Source organism: Polyodon spathula, chromosome 3 (assembly GCF_017654505.1).
Source record: "Polyodon spathula isolate WHYD16114869_AA chromosome 3, ASM1765450v1, whole genome shotgun sequence".
NCBI lineage: Eukaryota > Metazoa > Chordata > Actinopteri > Acipenseriformes > Polyodontidae > Polyodon > Polyodon spathula.
In genome coordinates this window covers 83610218-83628872 of record NC_054536.1, presented here as the reverse complement: position 1 = coordinate 83628872, position 18655 = coordinate 83610218, and the positions used below count along the sequence as shown (strand labels likewise).

Here is an 18655-nt window from a genome sequence, read left to right as displayed (position 1 = left end):
TGCAGGAGTTAATTCTCAAACATACATAATAGTGCAAATAAAATAAGTATCTAGTCCAAAATCAATTCTATATTTTAATTTAAATACTAGGAAAGGCATATTTGCCAGAAAAAAATATATAATTGTTGTGTGTGTGTGTGTGTGTATATATATATATATATATATATATATATATAATATATATATATATATATAAATATAATCTTTTTTTCTGTATTTGTATTTGCACCACCGCTCACTTTCCATGTCAAATCTTTTGTTGAAATGGGCTCTACGTTTCAAAGTTTCGATCTGCATCTCTTTTTTATCAAACTGCCCAAGATGCTGTATTATGTATGCTTAACTTGAATACAACCTGAGACGTGCAAGACCCTCATATTTAAGTGTTATACACTGAGCCCTAGTTTAAACTTTGAAAAAAGAACTGCTGGTAAATGTTAACCAGTCTATGCAGAAACCAATGGGCACTTTTTAGGAAGGAATTTTTTTTTTTTTTCAGGTTGGTAAATGTATATGATTAAAAACTTTAAAGGTGTAGTGCCCAATACTGTTGTTTTAAAATAGGACAAAACATATTTAAAAAATAACATACATTTTGTCCCATCTGTTCAACCCAACAAGAGTACAGGGATGTACAGTTTACTCCTCCATTACTTTTCTCAGTTCTTTAAAAGGCCTGCGAAACTGACACTCAAACAGGTGATTAAAGTGGTCAAAAAATGAGTAGCTTCTTAATTGTGTGCTTGAGTTGGGGGTGCGCCTATTTTGCCAGATAAGTGAAGTTTACTGTAAGAAAAGAGAGGTGTGACTTCAGGTTTCTGTCTTCCGTGAAAAGTTTTCATTTCGTGACTTTTGCCTATTGCAGACTGCTTTCATCTTTGGAACACGACTAGCCCTTAAATGTATCAATCAGGTTTGCTGTGTGCACTGATTCATGTAAGATTTAAAAATGTTGAAAAAGATTTTAAAGCAAAACGTTTCCTATTTTTTAAGTTAAATTTGGCACATTATAATTTGTTCACCACTTATCCACTTGGTTTCAAAGCAGCGTTGGAATGGTAAGATTGAGAGAGAAAATATGTTGCCGGAAAACTGATTTCAATGCTCCCTAAAAATGCTCAGTCTGTTTGTACTTTCTGTTGTCTGGCTATACCCAATTACACAAGATGACCCCACTGTGATATTACCTGTCAGTGTAAACTTCGCAAGCAATTTTGTAGACCCCAACTATTGCCTATTTTTAAAACAATCATATCTTTATCAATATTAGTAGTTTAAGTAATGTTGTTGGTATGTTCTGTGTACCTCTTATCGTTGCTGAAAACATGTTTGTTTTTTTGTGTGTAATTTCAAACAGCTAGGGCTGTGGAATACACAAGGGAAGAGGGAGAGAGAAAAAGTCACTATGCAAAAGATTTAATGTTAACACAAACCTCATTTTGCATAGGTGAGGGATTGGTTAAACCTAGCAGTTCATGTGTGCATGGTGACAGTGGATAGCCAGTAGAAAGACTCATGCATGGAGAGATTGGACAGACTAGCTATTACCACTCCTTTAGTACAGTTGTAGAGGAAGAGGGCCTCCACCAGGGGGTTACTAAGAACGATGCATGTCACTGCACCTACAGTAGTGCTCTAGTGGTGGGAAAGGAAAAAAGGGAGGCATCTGAAAATAAAACAACTGTCCAAACAAAGAGGTGAAGTTAAGATTTTGGAAGAACGCCAAGTAAATGATGCTATTGTCTTCTTCGTCTTCAGCTATTTTCATCTTCAATGCATTTTTTCTTTAAAAAAGCAGGATTGTGACGTATTGTTATAGCATTCTGTTTGAATGTATAATATTTTACTATATTTAGAGAATATAAAAAAAAAAAAAAGTTCTTGCAGAGAAACCCCTTACTGATTACATCCACACAGCAGTGTTCCTCTTGGGGCCTGCCTGAGCAAGATAACAATATTGAACATATCAGAATCAACAAGACGCAAACTCTAAATCTTAGCAAAATAAAAGTGCTGTCGACCGGGTTTCATTCTTTGGTAGTTGGCCAGCATATGTTAAGGTCCTGATTTTAGAAAGGTGAACTGATCAATAAAGATGTTCTCTGTAAAATAACATCATGGTGTATTTAAACAAAAAAAAAATTATACACGGCTATAAGGTACAGTTCATTAAATGTTACTTTAAGTATTTCCTAAGGGGGAAAAACAAAAAGCTACAGGTAAAAATGCATTCTTCAGGTCTGCTCTGCTTCCAGAGTGAAGCAGGCCTGAAATCCAGCACTTGTACTATATTGCATTCCATTTTTTTTTGTTTTTTGGTTAAGACTGCTTATTTATGGCACATGATTAGTTTGTTAATCTCTGTGTTAGTTCATGCAGTTGTTTTTTTAAACATATTTCAACAGAACTTTGGCACTGTAGTGCTATAGAACACTAGTTAATACAATTAATTTGTCAGCTTTAAAAGATTTAAAAACAAAAATAGATGTCTACAGTATTTGTGTGTGTTTATATTTTCTAAAGTATCTAATAATAATTACAATAGCAGTAGTAGAAGTAACATTTTTGTTTTATTGTGCAAACCTGTTAACAAAAAATAAATAAATAGGCAGTATTATTTGAGGGAAATTGACACATTACTTATCTTATTGTTCAGATTTGTGTAGCTAAAATAATTACCATCATTATATGTTATTCAAGAGTTTATATGTCTTTGGGCTGATGCAGATTTTAGCTAAAGCAGTGCTGGATTGGTTTGTGTGCTTGCGCTCAGGGTGATCCTGCTGCTGTATGTCGCTTACCCCCTCAACAGGGTCTCCCCCCTAAGAGTTTATGTAAACTAGCTGTGGAGCCAAGGCAAGCTGGAGCTATTTTTAGCACCAACACTGCAGAGCAGAAACTGGCAAACTGGCTGAGGGTCACGTGTGTGAGGCTGAATCAAAGGGAGTATCCCAGCAATGTGCTGTAAACAAAGGAAGGTCAGCATTAGAAGGTGGGCCCAAGGTGCTGCAAGAATTCCCAATCTTTAGCACTTTATTGCAGGCTGCCACACACTTTAAAGTGGATGCAAGGGTGTAATTGTAATATAATTAACCTCAATTAAAAGAAGCAAGATACTGTAAAATACTTGGGACTTGGCTACATTAAGAAAAAGGTTAAGAGCATGCATTTATTTTGCAGTCGTTCAAAGGTATTGATAGAAGTCTGTCTGTCCCACACTCCATTTTTATATCTCAGGCTGCTGCCAGGTGCCAATGTGATTTATAAATAGTGTAGTTTTACATGAAGGTGTGTATCAGTAAAAAAAAAGATCGGTTAGAAAGTATATTGTATTGTGTGCTAATAAATACCACAGTTTATAAGCAATTATAAAAGTATAACTCTTAACCAAACCCTACAAAAAGAGGCCTTAGTTACGGTGTGGTTTTCAGTGTTGCATAGAAGCTGGCTTGTAATCTGCATTGTGGTTAATGTCAGTATCAAAAACCAGAATCAACTGTTGTGCACAGTTTTGCACAGCAAAAATGTGTTGTCTTATGTACTCTACATCTGTATTGTATGTTTTAGCTATGAGAATGAGGGTGGGGTCAAAGTGACAAGTAGTCTTAGCATATAGGAACACCTCTTAAGAGAACACTCTGCCTAAAGGAAGAGGAATCTCACTTAAACATCTTTTTGGCACTGCTAGTGTTTCGTTCACAACTGATACAGTACTGTTTTGTAACCTGATAACTGATCAAACTTAAATTCAAATGGTTTATTCAGTCTTTGCAGATGTGACTTGTCATCACGAGTGTCTTGAGGCACACTAATTGGTGTATTCAGTCTTTTCAGAACTGTCGTCATTGCATTGCCTTGTTTGGTATTCTGATTTCTACGAGTGCACCTCATCGCTACTGAATTGCATGAAAAACAAACTGGGAAATGCGGCGCTGTTTCTCTTGCTACAAAAAGTTGGAAATTGTTTGAGCTGAAAAAAGAATCAGACACAAGTCACCGAGTAGTTTGGTGTTTTCCTGTTCTGGCTAGTTGCTTCACCATTCTGTTAAATGATGTTGTGCATGCCTTGAATATTGCTCCTGTACGGGTATTCATAATTAATCTAGTGCTGCCGCTGCATTTAACGTGTGCAGGGGTGCTGTGTTAATTTAGTTTGGCAGTTTATTAACGTTGGTTTGTCTGTTACTTTATTATTATAGTTTATACACTTGCCTATTGCTTTTTTCTTACTTATTCCATTAATTTCATATGTTGATGCACGTGCGTCATGACAAGTAATAAATATGTATTTATTTATTGATTCATGTTGTGTCTAGTGGTCAACTTCGCTTGCTTCCCAAGGGGTGTTTTCTTAGCCGGAGACTACTGTACCAAGATTAAATGATTTATATTGTGTCTATGTTAAAAATGTGCAGTCTAAAAGTTGTTAATAAATATTTAGAGGAAAGTAATGTTTGAGCTGTACCGTAATGCACCTTTGCACTGTACAATTGGTTTAGATTAGATTAATTTCTACAGCACCTATAAAAATTTGTCAGTTTAAAAAAAAAAAAAAAAAAAGACAGACTATTCAGTAATTTAGTAACAGAAATATGTTAAACATTGGGCTTCCAGTATGGATGACAAAATATTTTTTGCACGGCACAGTAGTGTGCAAGTTCTCAAATCATTTTATGTGACTATATCGCTGCATTTCAGAAACCAAGACAGGCTGCGGATGCAGTACTGAAGCAGTGTTGCTACAGAGAAGTGAGAAGGGAGCTCTGAAGGCAAGGGTAATGTAACATATGTCTGTAAGCAGAAGGTTCCTAGCACAGCAACACAGAGGAGTGGTATCGACTGACTGTGGACTGTAGAGGTTGCCATGGAAACAGAATTGCAGCTGCAGTCAACCAGGGTCAACGAAGGGGCCTGTGCAGAGAAAAGAGAGCGAGCACAAGCAGTAAGTGTGTGAGCGCAGCGTGGAGAACCATGCCACCTAGAGTCTTATCGGAGAACTACAGCTTAGAGTAGCTGCAGAACTGGAAGGGCACAGTGTGTGTAAATCAAAAACGTTTTCTGCACAGTGGCAAGGCCAGGGGACTGAAACTGTAGCTCTGAAACTGTAACTCAGTCATAACCTAAACAACAACCCTTGGCATTTGATCCTGTGTCTCATCCAACCACCAAATATGTAAAACTTTATTTATTTATTTATTTATTTTACGACACCAACCCTCAGTATAACAACACATAACAATGATGTACACGATCTTTCCCCATTTCATAATTTCAATTAGTTGTATCAAAAAACTTTAAAATATGGTAATTCATTTTGTAATTGTTAATAAAGATAGAAATTATATTTACAATGTACAGACCCATCCATGACTTCAAACTGTCATAAAATCTGAAAATAGTACAGGTTTCTGTGTCTTAGACATTAAGGAAAAAAAAAAACATTTGTATGCTAGGATAAAGCTTTGGGGGTTTTATTCAAAATGTGCATTCAAGTGCATCATGGAGATTAACCCATTTAATGTGTAAGACGCTGTTCAGCTTTACTGAACCTTTTCTTGCGGTACTGATGTCGTCTTGTCTGCTTTAGTACACGTTTTCCCTACTGTAGAAAAACTGATAACATTTTATATATATATATAATAGTACCAGTCAAAAGTTTGAGTACACCTGCTTGAAACCAGGTTTTTCATGATTATCTCTGCTTTTAACTGTATAAACGTGTCTGTAAAGACTTAATATGTAATTACATGATACATGTACTTATATAAGCTGATCATCATAAGTGAATTGCATTCAAAAATGTAATTTTTAAATGGAAATGGAAATCTTATCAATTTCAATGAAATGGTCACCCAAAGCAAGGGGGTTTCAATCTGAAGCCCAAGTCAGTTAAAAGTCTGAAATGTGTACAACACGGTGTTAGAACACTGGCCTAAGTATAAAAGTGTCTTTGTTAGATGTTCTCCGAGTTAAATAGCATGTTACCTAATTAACCTTTTGTCACCAATTATTGTTAACAGGTGAGGGTCCATGATTAAGTTTGTCATTCCTGAATGTAAGGGATCAGAAAATTGCAAAATATGCTCAGTTAAGCAAAGAAAAAAGTCTGTAATTACTTTAAGAAATGAATATATATACATACATACATACATACACACACACAGTACCAGTAAAAAGTTTGAGTACACTTGCTGGAAAGTAGTTTTTTTTTTCATAATTGACAGTGTTTTACGTCGTATACGTTTCTGTATATACTTGAAAATAAAAACACATGTTACAATATATAAAACATAAGGAGTATCAAAGCAATGTTCAAGAAAATTTGAAAATTGTCCCTAATGCTTGGATTCCTCAAAATAGCCACCCTTTGCCTTAGTAACAGCCTCACAAACACGAGGCATTCGGTTAACAAGTTTCAGCAGGAAATCACACGACATGTCTGCAGCAATTCCCAGCGATGAAGGGCACTCGTGAGTAGCTTTGCTTTGACTCTTCTCTCCAGTTCGTCCCATACAAGTTCTATGTGATTGAGGTCTGGAGACTGGGCAGGCCAGGTCATTAGCTTGAGTTGTCCTTAACTGTCCTTCTTCGCCAGATAGTTGTGGCACAACTTTGAGGTGTGTTTCAGGTCATAATCTTGCTGAAGAATGAAGGACTGCCCAACTAGCCGTAATCCTGATGGAATGGCATGCCTCTGAAGTATGCTATGATAGCCATGGTTGAGCTTGCCATGGACTTGGTAAAGATCACCAACTCAGTCACCAGCAAAGCAACCCCAGACCATGTCACTGCCTCCTCCAAGTCTCTTCCTCTTATTCTGTACTTTTAACAATGGTTTCTTTACAGCAATTCTTCCAGTTAGGCCAGCTTCATGCAATCTTCTCTGAACAGTTGATGTTGAAACATCTGTACTTAAGAACATAAAGTTTACAAACGAGAGGAGGCCATTCGGCCCATCTTGCTCGTTTTGGTTGTTAGTAGCTTATTGATCCCAAAATCTCATCAAGCAGCTTCTTGAAGGATCCCAGGGTGTCAGCTTCAACAACATTACTGGGGAGTTGATTCCAGACCCTCACAATTTGTTGTGAGCATTTACTTCTAGTAGCATTTAGCCAAGCTTCTATCTCAGGGGCAGTTAATCACCGTTTTTGCAGACTTGTGACTCAAATTAACTTGTTCTCTGATTCTGAGGTCACCCTTGGCCTGCCTGACCTTGTTTGGTCCTCATGAGTGCCAGTTTCTTCAAATCGTTTGGTGGTCTTGGCCACAGCAGTTACAGACACTTGCAGAGTTCTTGTAATTTGTCTTAGATTGACCTTCATTTCTTAAAGTAATTACGGACTGTCCTTTTTCTTTGCTTAACTGAGCGTATTTTGCCATTTTCTGCTCCCTTACATTCAGGAATGGCAAACCTATATTTATAGTAATCATGGACCCTCACCTTTTAACAATGATTGGTGACAAAAGGTTAATTAGGTAACACGCTAGTTAACTCAGATAACATCTAACAAAAACACTTTTATACTTAGGCCAGTGTTCTAACACCTTGTTATACACATTTCAGACTTTTAACTGACTTGGGCTTCAGACTGAAATCCCCTTGCTTTGGGTGACCATTTCATTGAAATTGACAAGATTTACATTTTCATTTAACAATTTAATTTTTGAATGCAATTCACTTATGATTATCAGCTTATATAAGTACACGTATCGTATAATGAAATATTACGTGTTTATAGACAAGTTTATACAGTTAAAAGCATAGATAATCATGAAAAACATGGTTTCAAGCAGGTGTACTAAAACTTTTGACTGGTACTGTGTGTGTGTGTGTGTGTGTGTGTGTGTGTGTGTATATATATTTATTAAACTGTAACTTGCTACCCACTTCTTATACAATGTTCTCATGCAAGCAATGTAGGGCCACCGAAAACATATATATTTCTAAATAGTCTTTTTACTTTCTAGAGTCTTTAACTTATTTCTTGGGCTTTGCATTTTTCCTGTGGGATATTGTGTTTCTGCTGGATTCAGGAAATAGGGTACTCACTGTACTACGTACCGTATTGTGACACAGCACCTTTGTACAGTACAAATGTATCTCACTTTGTACACTGACCACGTGATCTGTACAACATGGAAACTTTGGAACACTGGCACATAATGTGAAACAATGGTGTTTCTTCATTAACTAGAAAGAATCTGAACTTGAAAAGCCTCTTCCTCTTTTTCCAAACCACTAGGGCATAGTGGTTAAATAGGGAAAAGGTGATATCACCTGGCTGCATGTTTAAATGCATATCTATTCTAAACGTGCAACCAGGGATGATTTTCCTTTGTAGCCTGTGTCTAAACAGTTTAAACCTTTCAAGTTTATGCACGCCTGGCTGTCCGCAAACACTAAGCAGACAAGCTTTTGAGATCCATAGGGTAGAAAACCATTGTAATATAGGAAGAATATATTTTATGCTATGTGTTTAAATGATTTATTGTAATACAATCAAATTAAGTGTGACTTTAATGTACTGTTTTCTCAGAGTAAAATTCAAACCCCAAACTGTTTACTTAAAAAAAGTGACGGTTTAGTGTCAGTTTTGAGCTATTTATTCCTTAGTCTGAGAGAGAACAGGTACGTGTGTTTATACAATTTTGGTTTGTATAATCAGGTATTTAGGAGAAAGTTCATGTGTGTGGTTATATTTAGAAAGATCACTGTAGCTGAATATGTATGTATCATTTTTAGGTTCATTTCCAAATCTGTTTAATGTAGCTGTCAGAGAGCAAAACTACATATAACCTTTCTCGATGTCTTGATTTATTACGAAGGATAAAACAATGTTTGCACTCACTTTGTGATAAGTTCCTGAGTTAATTTGCCATAAGTTAATAATCCTGTACATTATATTAATATAAGAAATGTGGGCACTCCTGTTCTGTGTGTACAGTATATGGAGTAGTGCGGCCGAGAGCTTACCTCTTCATATGTGCGTAATACATAGGAAAGGCGTGCTCAACTAGATGAAACAAGCCAGAAAGGAGCATCTCTCTGCTGGCTTCCCTATGGAGATTTACTGGTTTCTAACTCCCTACAAAATCGTATACCTGCAAGCACAAATTTCAGATACTGTATGTAATGTGTGCTTGTAAACTGATTGCACTCTGTGGAGTGTAGAATTAATTAAGATTTTGTTAACATATAAAGCACTGAAATGGATTAGCACCCAGTTTTTTTTTTCCCAAATCGCACTCTGAAATCATAGGACGCGGGGTTGCTGGTTATTCCAAGGGTCAACGGAATCACCCTGGGAGAAGGGCGTTTTCTTCTAAAGCTCCTAAATTGTGGAATGCTGTGCCTGCGTCTGTCAGGGACTAATATAGTTATTAAGTCTAGACTGAAAACTTGCTTTAATAAAATGGCTTTCTTGTTGGGTTTTAGTGTAACTTTTATACAGGAGGCTGTGTGGTCCAGTGGTTAGAAAAGGGCTTGTAACCAGGAGGTCCCCGGTTCAAATCCCAGCTCACTCATGGTGTGACCCTGAGCAAGTCACTTAACCTTTGTGCTCCGTCTTTCAGGTGAGGCATTGTTGTAAGTGACCCTGCAGCTGATGCATAGTTCACACATTATAGTCTCTGTGTGTCACCTTGGATAAATGTGCCTGCTAATTAAACTAATAATAATATCAATCATAATAATAATCATAATATATTGCTATTATGTATGGATGTGTGTATATAAGTATGTTTATGTTTTTATAGATTACAAATGTATTGTGATTTGATTTTTCTATGTACTGTACAGTGCTTTGAGATACTACTGTATAAAAATGCAAATAAATAAATAAAGATACACTCACAATTGATCTTAAAAACCTCAAATTAAACTCCTTTTTTATGAAAATCAGCAGCAGGATGTAACTACCATATTTGATGTAAAACAGGATTGCGTTTTTAATACAGCGTAGGGGATTTTACACTAGGCTTTCCATGAATTCCTTTTAGAATACTTGCTAAACAGAAGGGTTACATTGCGAGTTCCTAATAAGCTATTCCGTCCATGTGCTCTTCTGGGCTGTGCTTGCACTGGGAGAAGAAAGGGGTAACTACAGTATACTATGTAAAAAAAAAAAAAAATAATAATTTAAAAAAAAAAACAGGCAACAGGTAATCAAACAGTATTTTTTTTTTTTTTTTTAAAGAGAAAAGCAATCTTTTTTTTTCCACCACTGTATTAATTTATAATGAAATGGAGTACAGTTCAAGCTGTAGTGAGCAGTAGGGCACTAAGCAGCACAAAGCATTCAAAATATGGAAACTATTGATCAGTGCATTGCTCTTTGCTAATTAAAGAATGTCTACTGTTCTTGTTTGACAAACAGCCACACAATTATCATTAATGTGGACACCTGATTCACTATAAACTTTGACTGTCAGTGACAGGATGTCTAAGGTTTGACAGATTCCAAATAAAAAAGGTATTCTTTGCGCATAAGTGCATAACTGCGAGACAACTTTTGACTCCTCTGAGGGAATTGTGCATAAGATCCTGAAATAGATTATAATTTAGACACTGATTTTCTGATACTTTACCCTAATATTAAATTTGTGAAGACTCAAAGACACAAACTGAGACAATTCGGTAAACACTTAAATGTATTTAATTTACTTTTCTGTGAAACCACTAAATGGAATTTTAACTTGTAAGTCTAAATTTTCATTTTGTAGCAAAAGCGATGTATCTATAAATGAACATTCAGTTATGGAAAAAGTGTAACATCGTGTTTCGCTACATAAATATTTACACTTTTTGTTATACCTATTGTTAAACATTATCACACAGACCGTTTAATTATTAACATGAAAAGTAATATCGCTTGTAAATGAACAATCAACAAATGGATAATTGTACAATGTCAGACGAACCTTTACTTTAAATGTTCCGAACCTGCTAAAATTTGGGGACAAAATTAACAATCCTTCTCAAAGTTTCAGAAACCCTTGTGTGGCTTTAAGTCTTTGGGATTAATATTACGTCTTAGAATAACTTAATATGGGGGGGGGGGGGGGGGGGGGGGGGGTTAGACTGTGATTCCCAGTCCTTTAATGAGTTCTCAAGTTTTCAACGAAAGTTTTAAATCAACTGCCGGTAAAAAAGTAATAACATGTACATAATAATTTATAAGCACTGGCCCCATCTAGTGTAAGGCAGTGTATTGTTGGGAAACCAAAAAGAAACTTAACCTAAAGTGTCTAATCACTAGATGGCAGATACTTTTTCTGCCTTAGCCTATATTACATATTTCTTGAACTGAAGTGCAGCCGCTGAACTGAGGTAAAAAGCACCTTGAAACAGATTTTTAAAAAGAAAAGAAAAAAAAACATGATTTTCAAGTATTTACAAAAAGAACAACTCATAAAAAAAGGAAAGGTGACGGTAAAAAAGAAAAAAAATGAAGAAGAAACTACTATTTGTTTAAGTACTACAGTACATGAAATAATATTACAGGTGTCCTGGAAAATAAATGATTTAACTCATTTTGAAAACTCAGGAAAAAAATTAGTGTAAAGTATAAAAAGTTGATTGAAAATAAAGCTTGGTTATATAAAGAACACTACATTGTGGGTTATCACGTTTTTCCACGACACCCCTCCGTTCGAGACATGCAATAATTATACCAAAAATAGTTCACCATGACTCTGTCACTGCCTTTCAGTCTGGTGACCTGACGGTCTGCCTGTATTTCTGTAGGACAGCTCTGACCTGAAAGTCTGCCTGTATTTCTGTAGGACAGCTCTGACCTGAAGGTCTGCCTGTATTTCTGTAGGACACCTCTGACCTGAAGGTCTGCCTCTATTTCTGTAGGACAGCTCTGACCTGAAGGTCTGCTTGTATTTCTGTAGGACAGCTCTGACCTGAAGGTCTGCCTGTATTTCTGTAGGACAGCTCTGACTTGAAGGTCTGCCTGTATTTCTGTAGGACAGCTCCGACTTGAAGGTCTGCCTGTATTTCTGTAGGACAGCTCCGACCCGAAGGTCTGCCTGTATTTCTGTAGGACAGCTCTGACCCGAAGGTCTGCCTGTATTTCTGTAGCAGCTCTCTTTCACTCAGTGTCTTTGATGGCCATAGTTGAGGAATCCCCCTGTAATATTCCACAAGGCAACACAGCCAGACTGGGGACTGCCTCTCTCTTGTGTTATTGGTATGTTGCCACACATTATTGAGAAGTACCAATGTACAGTAGTCAATGTTTCTGAGTCCCATGGTTAAATATCTTGCTGCCTAGATAGAGATATGCCAGCACAATTACACAAGGAAAATCAGTACCTTACAACTATTGGTAGTGATTGGACTAGCTTTTGAGTACCCGGTGTTTGTAGTGCTTAAGTACTCAAATAGGTTTTAATTTGAAATGTGACATCTATTAATTTAATTTAAATTATTTACTATGGATGCAATTAAAGAAATTTGATTCCTTTCAGCCTGCATCACCTACCTCTGCAGATTACTGGTGTCACTGCAAGATGAACATACACACAATATATAACAAATATCTGATTATTGTAAAGGTTATTTTAATGTGGAATTGCTTTGTCATCTTTTATAGCTTAAATGTGTCTTAAGTGAATGAGAACCTGTTCAGTATGTGTTGGAAGTTGTTGGTACCTGGTTGTTGTGAGTTTAGTTTTATACAGTATAGCACTTTTATTATTTCAAAAGATTAACCGTTTGGACATTTTTGTGAGATGTGCAGACAAATCACTAGATGCAGTTTAGTCTCAGTTTAAGGCAGAGGAGAATGTTTTGGTTTCACATAGGAAACAAACTTGAACATATACAAATATTGTTGTGGCTATTTAAAGTACAAAAATGAATAACTTTTATTAAAGGGATAATAATCTTTTAACAAATGTGTTCTTGACACCTTAGTTTAACAGTTTTGTTGTAGATCCCCTTTCTGTTGATTTAAGATTCTGTTTAAAGAGACACCCTATCCACTACTATCCAAACTTTGTGGCCAATGTTTGGGGGGGGACACGGCAAGCTTGCAGATCAAAAACAAACAGTATTTAATAATCCCCAATCCACAGTCCCATGCATGAAAGTGTGCTCTTCACACACTGAGTCATTCCGGGTATGTGCAACTGCGTGCTCCCCCTAATATGTTTACTGTACGGTTTCCACATACCGTCAAGGCGGCCTATCTAGAAGGCAGTGTACCACCATCCTTACACAGCGCCCTTTCTGTTTGGGATGGAGATTTACAACATTGATCCTTTCTCTCTCACAGAGGGTTAATGTACCTGTGGTTTTAAATTTTCACTGCACCAAAATGTTGAACCAGGGTTACCTCATTTAAATTGCAGGCATCATTTCATATTTGATGAGAGGAAATCTGCCGGAATCAAACAGAATCCAGCAGTAACTGGTTGAAGTAAAGTGTTTACACTACATGACACATTTGTTCCTGAGTAACCTGATTGTTCCCCTGATTTTCTGGCAGAGAACAGTTTTAGAAAATGTGCATAATAAAAACTTGTGTACGTTGCACGCTTTCAACACGTTTGTTACTTTTATATCTTTTTCCAATGGGAACCAATACAAATAATGAATAAAAACAATCCCTTTAGGTGGTGTTGCAGGCTGGATAATTACAGCTGAGGTTCCGTGATGCCTTGTTGTCTACTGTTGCTTGTTTTTTTTGTTTTTGTTTTGATTTTTAATAATGTTAACTGGATAAACGCTGGACAGAGATCTCACAAAAGAAGAAAGCACAACATTACACTCTGCAGAGTGTTGATGAATTATTCAGTTTTTCCTCACTTTTCTCTAGTAAGTTTATATCAGAGTACACACATCCTTTTAATTTGTAAACCCTCAGTTACACACAGTAACAAACGTTTTGAAATTAATGCAACAGTACTATTACATTGCTACAGTAAAGTTTGACCGCCAGCTGTAGAAAGAATATTTAACACTAAAAGTTGCAAAAACCTTTATTTTATATGTAACAGTTTTGCCATTTCTTTTTTTTTTTAATCTAGTGGTTGGCATTAGGTTTGTAAAGATACAGATTGACTTCATTATTTTTAATACAGCTTTGAAATTACTCCATAGCATTGCACGCTTACTAAACTAATACCGTCTCTGAATTCTGACTCGACTCCACGGAGTACCTCAGTCTCTCACAACTCAGGCTGCTGTGAGACCGACGGAGCAACACCCTCTGAAACCAAAATCATTTCTCTTTCTCCAATGGCAATATAGGAAACCAAAACATATTAAACAAGTGTCATCACTGTTCTTCTGGGTAATGTCGTTTAGAAACCAATCCTCAACCCATACTGCCTGTTTAGCATAACATGCCTGTGTATCAGGACAAATATCCACTAAAAGTAAACCGTATTGTACCTTTCTAAGCAGCTGAGAATCTGAAGATTATTAAGAGAATAACATTTCCATTCTATGATGGAATGTACCCTACGAATATGTTTTAAAATGTACTCAAATTCATTTTTCTTTAGAATCTTTTTTATTGAATTGTTATTTTTGTTTTGTCATGTGTTATGATCAAAAACGAGATGGGCTCAGTTGTGGCAAGTATGTTTGGACTGAATTAAGTTTTCTTTTGATGAAGCAAAAATGATTATTAATCACTAATCGATAGTGTTCATTGTTTAATAAAAGCAAAATTCTACAAGTTAGATTCTTTTTTGTCTGTGTTTTGTGCCACGAGGAGGGGGTGAGTAGGTTTTTAAGAAGGTCAGTAAGTGCTAACCCAGGAAGAGCAATTTGATTTGTTTAACCCTTGTTTGCCTGCATGTTAGTTGCAGGGTTACATTTTGTTATTTTAATGTAATACCATGAACATTTGTATGGCCTTTTAAAGAAGATGTTGGTTTGATGATGCACTGCCTCACTGGTTTCTGAAGTAAATTGGTAGGTAAGAGATTTAATTAATTGTTTCTGTGTTATAAAACAACATTGAAAGAAACTGTGCATACTGTTTCCTGGATCAAAATAAAAAAGAGAATATATACTATAGAGGATAACTGAAGTCCTTTTATTGCTTCCCATTTGCAAAGGAAATTGGCATTACAGACTCGGTACATCTCTATTAACAATTTCCCTCATGCAGCAGTCCTACAAGCTTGGCAGTTAGAGCTCCAGGGCAGGTTGTTTTCAGTACTTGAGGATTTTTGATTGTCCTCTGTTGCCCATGGATCATCCTAGTTTTTAGGTAAATGTCCCAGGATCCTGGGTTTTAATATCAAGCCACATGCAGCACTGCGTAAGAGCCTTACCAGCTGAATTAGTTATCAGATGTACTGTTGATGTAGCATCATGCATAAAGCTGTGAATGTCTTACTTTTTGATAACATGTCACCATGATACAATACTGCAATATACACACTATATCAATTGTTTGTTGTCATTAACAATATACAGTTATAATTTTAGATTAATTTGATTTTGTACCCATAAAGCAAAATTATAGTTTCAGTGGTGCTGTTGGGTATTGTACTGTATGTAGCTCAGAGGGTCCATTCCACTTTTAACATAAAATGTAAAAGCACCAATAACTGATGGTGGATTGCTACAACATACAATACAAGTGGTTTTTGTAAACCACCCAATCTTTTTGAAATACAAAAAAAATGAAATGGAATGGTTTTTTTTTTATTCTAAACTAATTCTTATGTTCAGTATTGTAGTCTTTTTAAGTTAATTCTTCCTAATCAGCTGTGCCTGCTGTAAATTTTATTCATGGCAGTGGCCTCTAGTACAAAATGTTGGGGGTGGTGTGGGAGGGGGAGGCAGACCTGGGACAAAACAAAGTGTTCTGCTTCATATATCCTTGACTGATTTGGTGACAGATCAGCATAAAATATGGTGAACTCTGCAGTGTTATAATGTGAACTTGCCGGTCTCTGTTGTTTTCTGATTAGCTCAGTATTAATAGTGCTGATACGTTGGACAGGTCGGACTGAGGCTGCTGCTTCTGCACTCCAATAAATAGAAGTGTCATCTCATTTTTAAACAATATAAATTCTACATATACACACATCTGACATAAATCAGTCTAGAATAACTATAGAATTGTTTAGTTGAATAGTTTGGCTTGCAGCCACTGGATCCGCAGAGCTGCTTTGTATTGGATTCGTTGATCTGGCAAACCCTTGTCAGCTGGGAGGGAGAGAGGGTGGGGGGGGAGTGGCAGGGTTTTTGAAACTGGATGCCCAGTGAGTCGTAATCGTTTGATAGCAATATGAACATGTTGTCCAGTTGGAAGGTAGCTGTTTTTTGTTTTGTTTTTTTCCCCCAAACACAACTGTTCTTACATAATTAGAAGCCAAAGTTTGTCAGTAGCAGCTGATTTACCGTGTGAAGTCATTGTATACTAAAACCTTGTGTATTTTAATTGCTGGTGCAAGAGTTAGAACACAGCAAGAACTTCAACAGTATGTGCTGCTTTCCTGTCTGCTAAATAAAATGACTGCACATGTGCAGCCATGACTATCACTGTTTCACAAAAGGCGAGGGGGTGGCATTGCTGTATGAGGATTAATATCAGACTTATGTCACTGCATAGGTAGGTTTACAGAAGTGCAAAATCTAGTGTTTTCTTAAGGATTGTCTGCCCTCTGCTGGCCAATTGTTTGTATATTTACTTAAGGCAGTGATCTAGTGTAGATTTTTAGGTAATTACTGTAACCCTATAGGTAAAAGGTGACAGTTCTAAAGCAATAAGGTCATTCTTTTTTAGCCTGTTAAATAACATACAGTGTATTCATATGTAATTAGGAAGTGAAATCAATGAATAGTTGTGTGTTAATGTTACAAATGTTATTCCATTGCATACATTATGGTTGTTTTATTGCACTAATTATTACTTAAATGGCACTCAGCCATCTGTGCAAATTGTATGATCAAAAAATATGACAAAACATGTGCTCTAGGTTAACTGCATAGCAGCACATGAAATGCAAACTTTTATCAAGAACCAAAAATGCTGGCATATTCACCCAAATGTATAGTGTGCTGTAACATACTGCTGCCGCTGCATCTGCTACTGCTGATATCTTATAATTGAAACATTATATTTTAAGTTATGGAAACTCTTTGGGTACAATCTAGTGACAAGCTTAACTTTGACATGTGACCTAAGAAGGCCACTACATCAGGGTCATGTGACTTTGGTTTACAGGTAATAAAGACCTACTGCAAACCTTCAAGATACTGACTTCAATCTAGTGCATTCTTTTTCACATTTTCATATTACTTCATGTTTGTCTACTAGGGATGCGTTCTTTTTGTTCACAAACTCCCATTTCTAGTTTACAGGTGTACTGTAGTGGTGTTTGTGGTATTTGTATTTATCATATATTCTTTTCTTCATTGTGCAGCTTTTTGGAGAAAATTGATTTCGTGAGAGAGAATGACTACACACCCACAGACCAGGTGAGATAATCTAGTATTTTCAAAATAATTATCAGGTTTTTTTTTTTTTTTTTTTTAAGTTGTTGTTGTTATTATATAGATGTTACAGGAAAAATGTATTTTATGCTGCTATTCATGTGTATAATTGTGTACAGAAATATTGCATGAGATTCTGTGTAAAATGTGTTCAGTCAACGCTTTACTTGGAACCTGGTTGACTGAAATAAGGAAAATCTTCCTTAATGCCAAGTATTCCTGACTTGTGAAGTACAAATCCAGCCCAGTTTGTTTTATTTAATTTTTTTAAGTTTCATTTTGCAAACTGTATATGAAATTGAAATGTTAACAACGTAAACAATGTGCACTGTTTCTGATTTGCTTTAGGACCTGCTCCGATGCAGAGTGTTGACATCAGGGATTTTTGAAACACGATTTCAAGTAGACAAAGTAAATTTCCAGTAAGTATGTAGATAGAGATCAGTAAAATGTTACAGTGGTAGGCCTAATTTCTTTTTATTACAGTAAGTGTCCTCGTCTTGAGTCCACAGTGGTCAGTTTCTAGAAGGCGATTCCAGCTGTGCTAGATAGTAATGTTGGCATATACAGTGGAATGCCTTTTTTTCAACAAAGAGAGAGCAAGAGAGAGCTATATCAGAATCTGGGGGTATGTGGAAACAGGTGTCCATCTGTATGTTACATTTGCACATGTGCAAACAGTGTATATAGGTCATCGTGGTGGTCCAGTTTTTTATGTTGCCTCGAATTTTGAATTAACAATTCAGTGGCGATTAAAATCACTGATATGCTTGTTTTAAATTACATGCCCATGACTGAAGAAAAGTGATCCCCTCACGAGGTAGCAGCCTACATCATAATTGTGGTATTTTGTGTTTAATTTTTTTCCAGCATGTTTGATGTGGGAGGACAGAGAGATGAAAGGAGAAAATGGATCCAGTGCTTTAATGGTGAGTTTTATCACATCATGCAGTTGTTTTGCTTGCTGGGAGAGGGCTTCTCGCAAAGTTTTTTTGTTTTGTTTTTTTTGTTTTGGTTTTAATTCAGTGCTAATACAGTTTGCAATAACTACAACATGGAACAGCCTAGTAAAATACTTGTATTTGTATTGTATTTTGTGCTCAATAGCATTTCCACTAACAAAGAAAAAATTTACTAAGGGCATTTCTCTTGGCTGTAAATGTTAGTTGAGTTTTATTCTGT

The 18655-nt window shown here is 36.2% G+C and overlaps 1 protein-coding gene across 2 annotated transcripts in view; it reads left to right on the top strand.

Annotated features, from left to right (window-relative positions):
• The window catches only part of LOC121313520 (guanine nucleotide-binding protein G(olf) subunit alpha), a 142964-nt gene that overhangs the window by 119896 nt on the left and 4413 nt on the right, over nt 1-18655 (top strand). For both annotated transcript variants that reach the window (XM_041246170.1, XM_041246171.1), the window contains exons 6-8: nt 17404-17458; nt 17822-17895; nt 18344-18402. In XM_041246170.1, coding sequence (XP_041102104.1) covers nt 17404-17458; nt 17822-17895; nt 18344-18402 — 188 coding nt within the window. The remainder of the gene's footprint in view (nt 1-17403; nt 17459-17821; nt 17896-18343; nt 18403-18655) is intronic.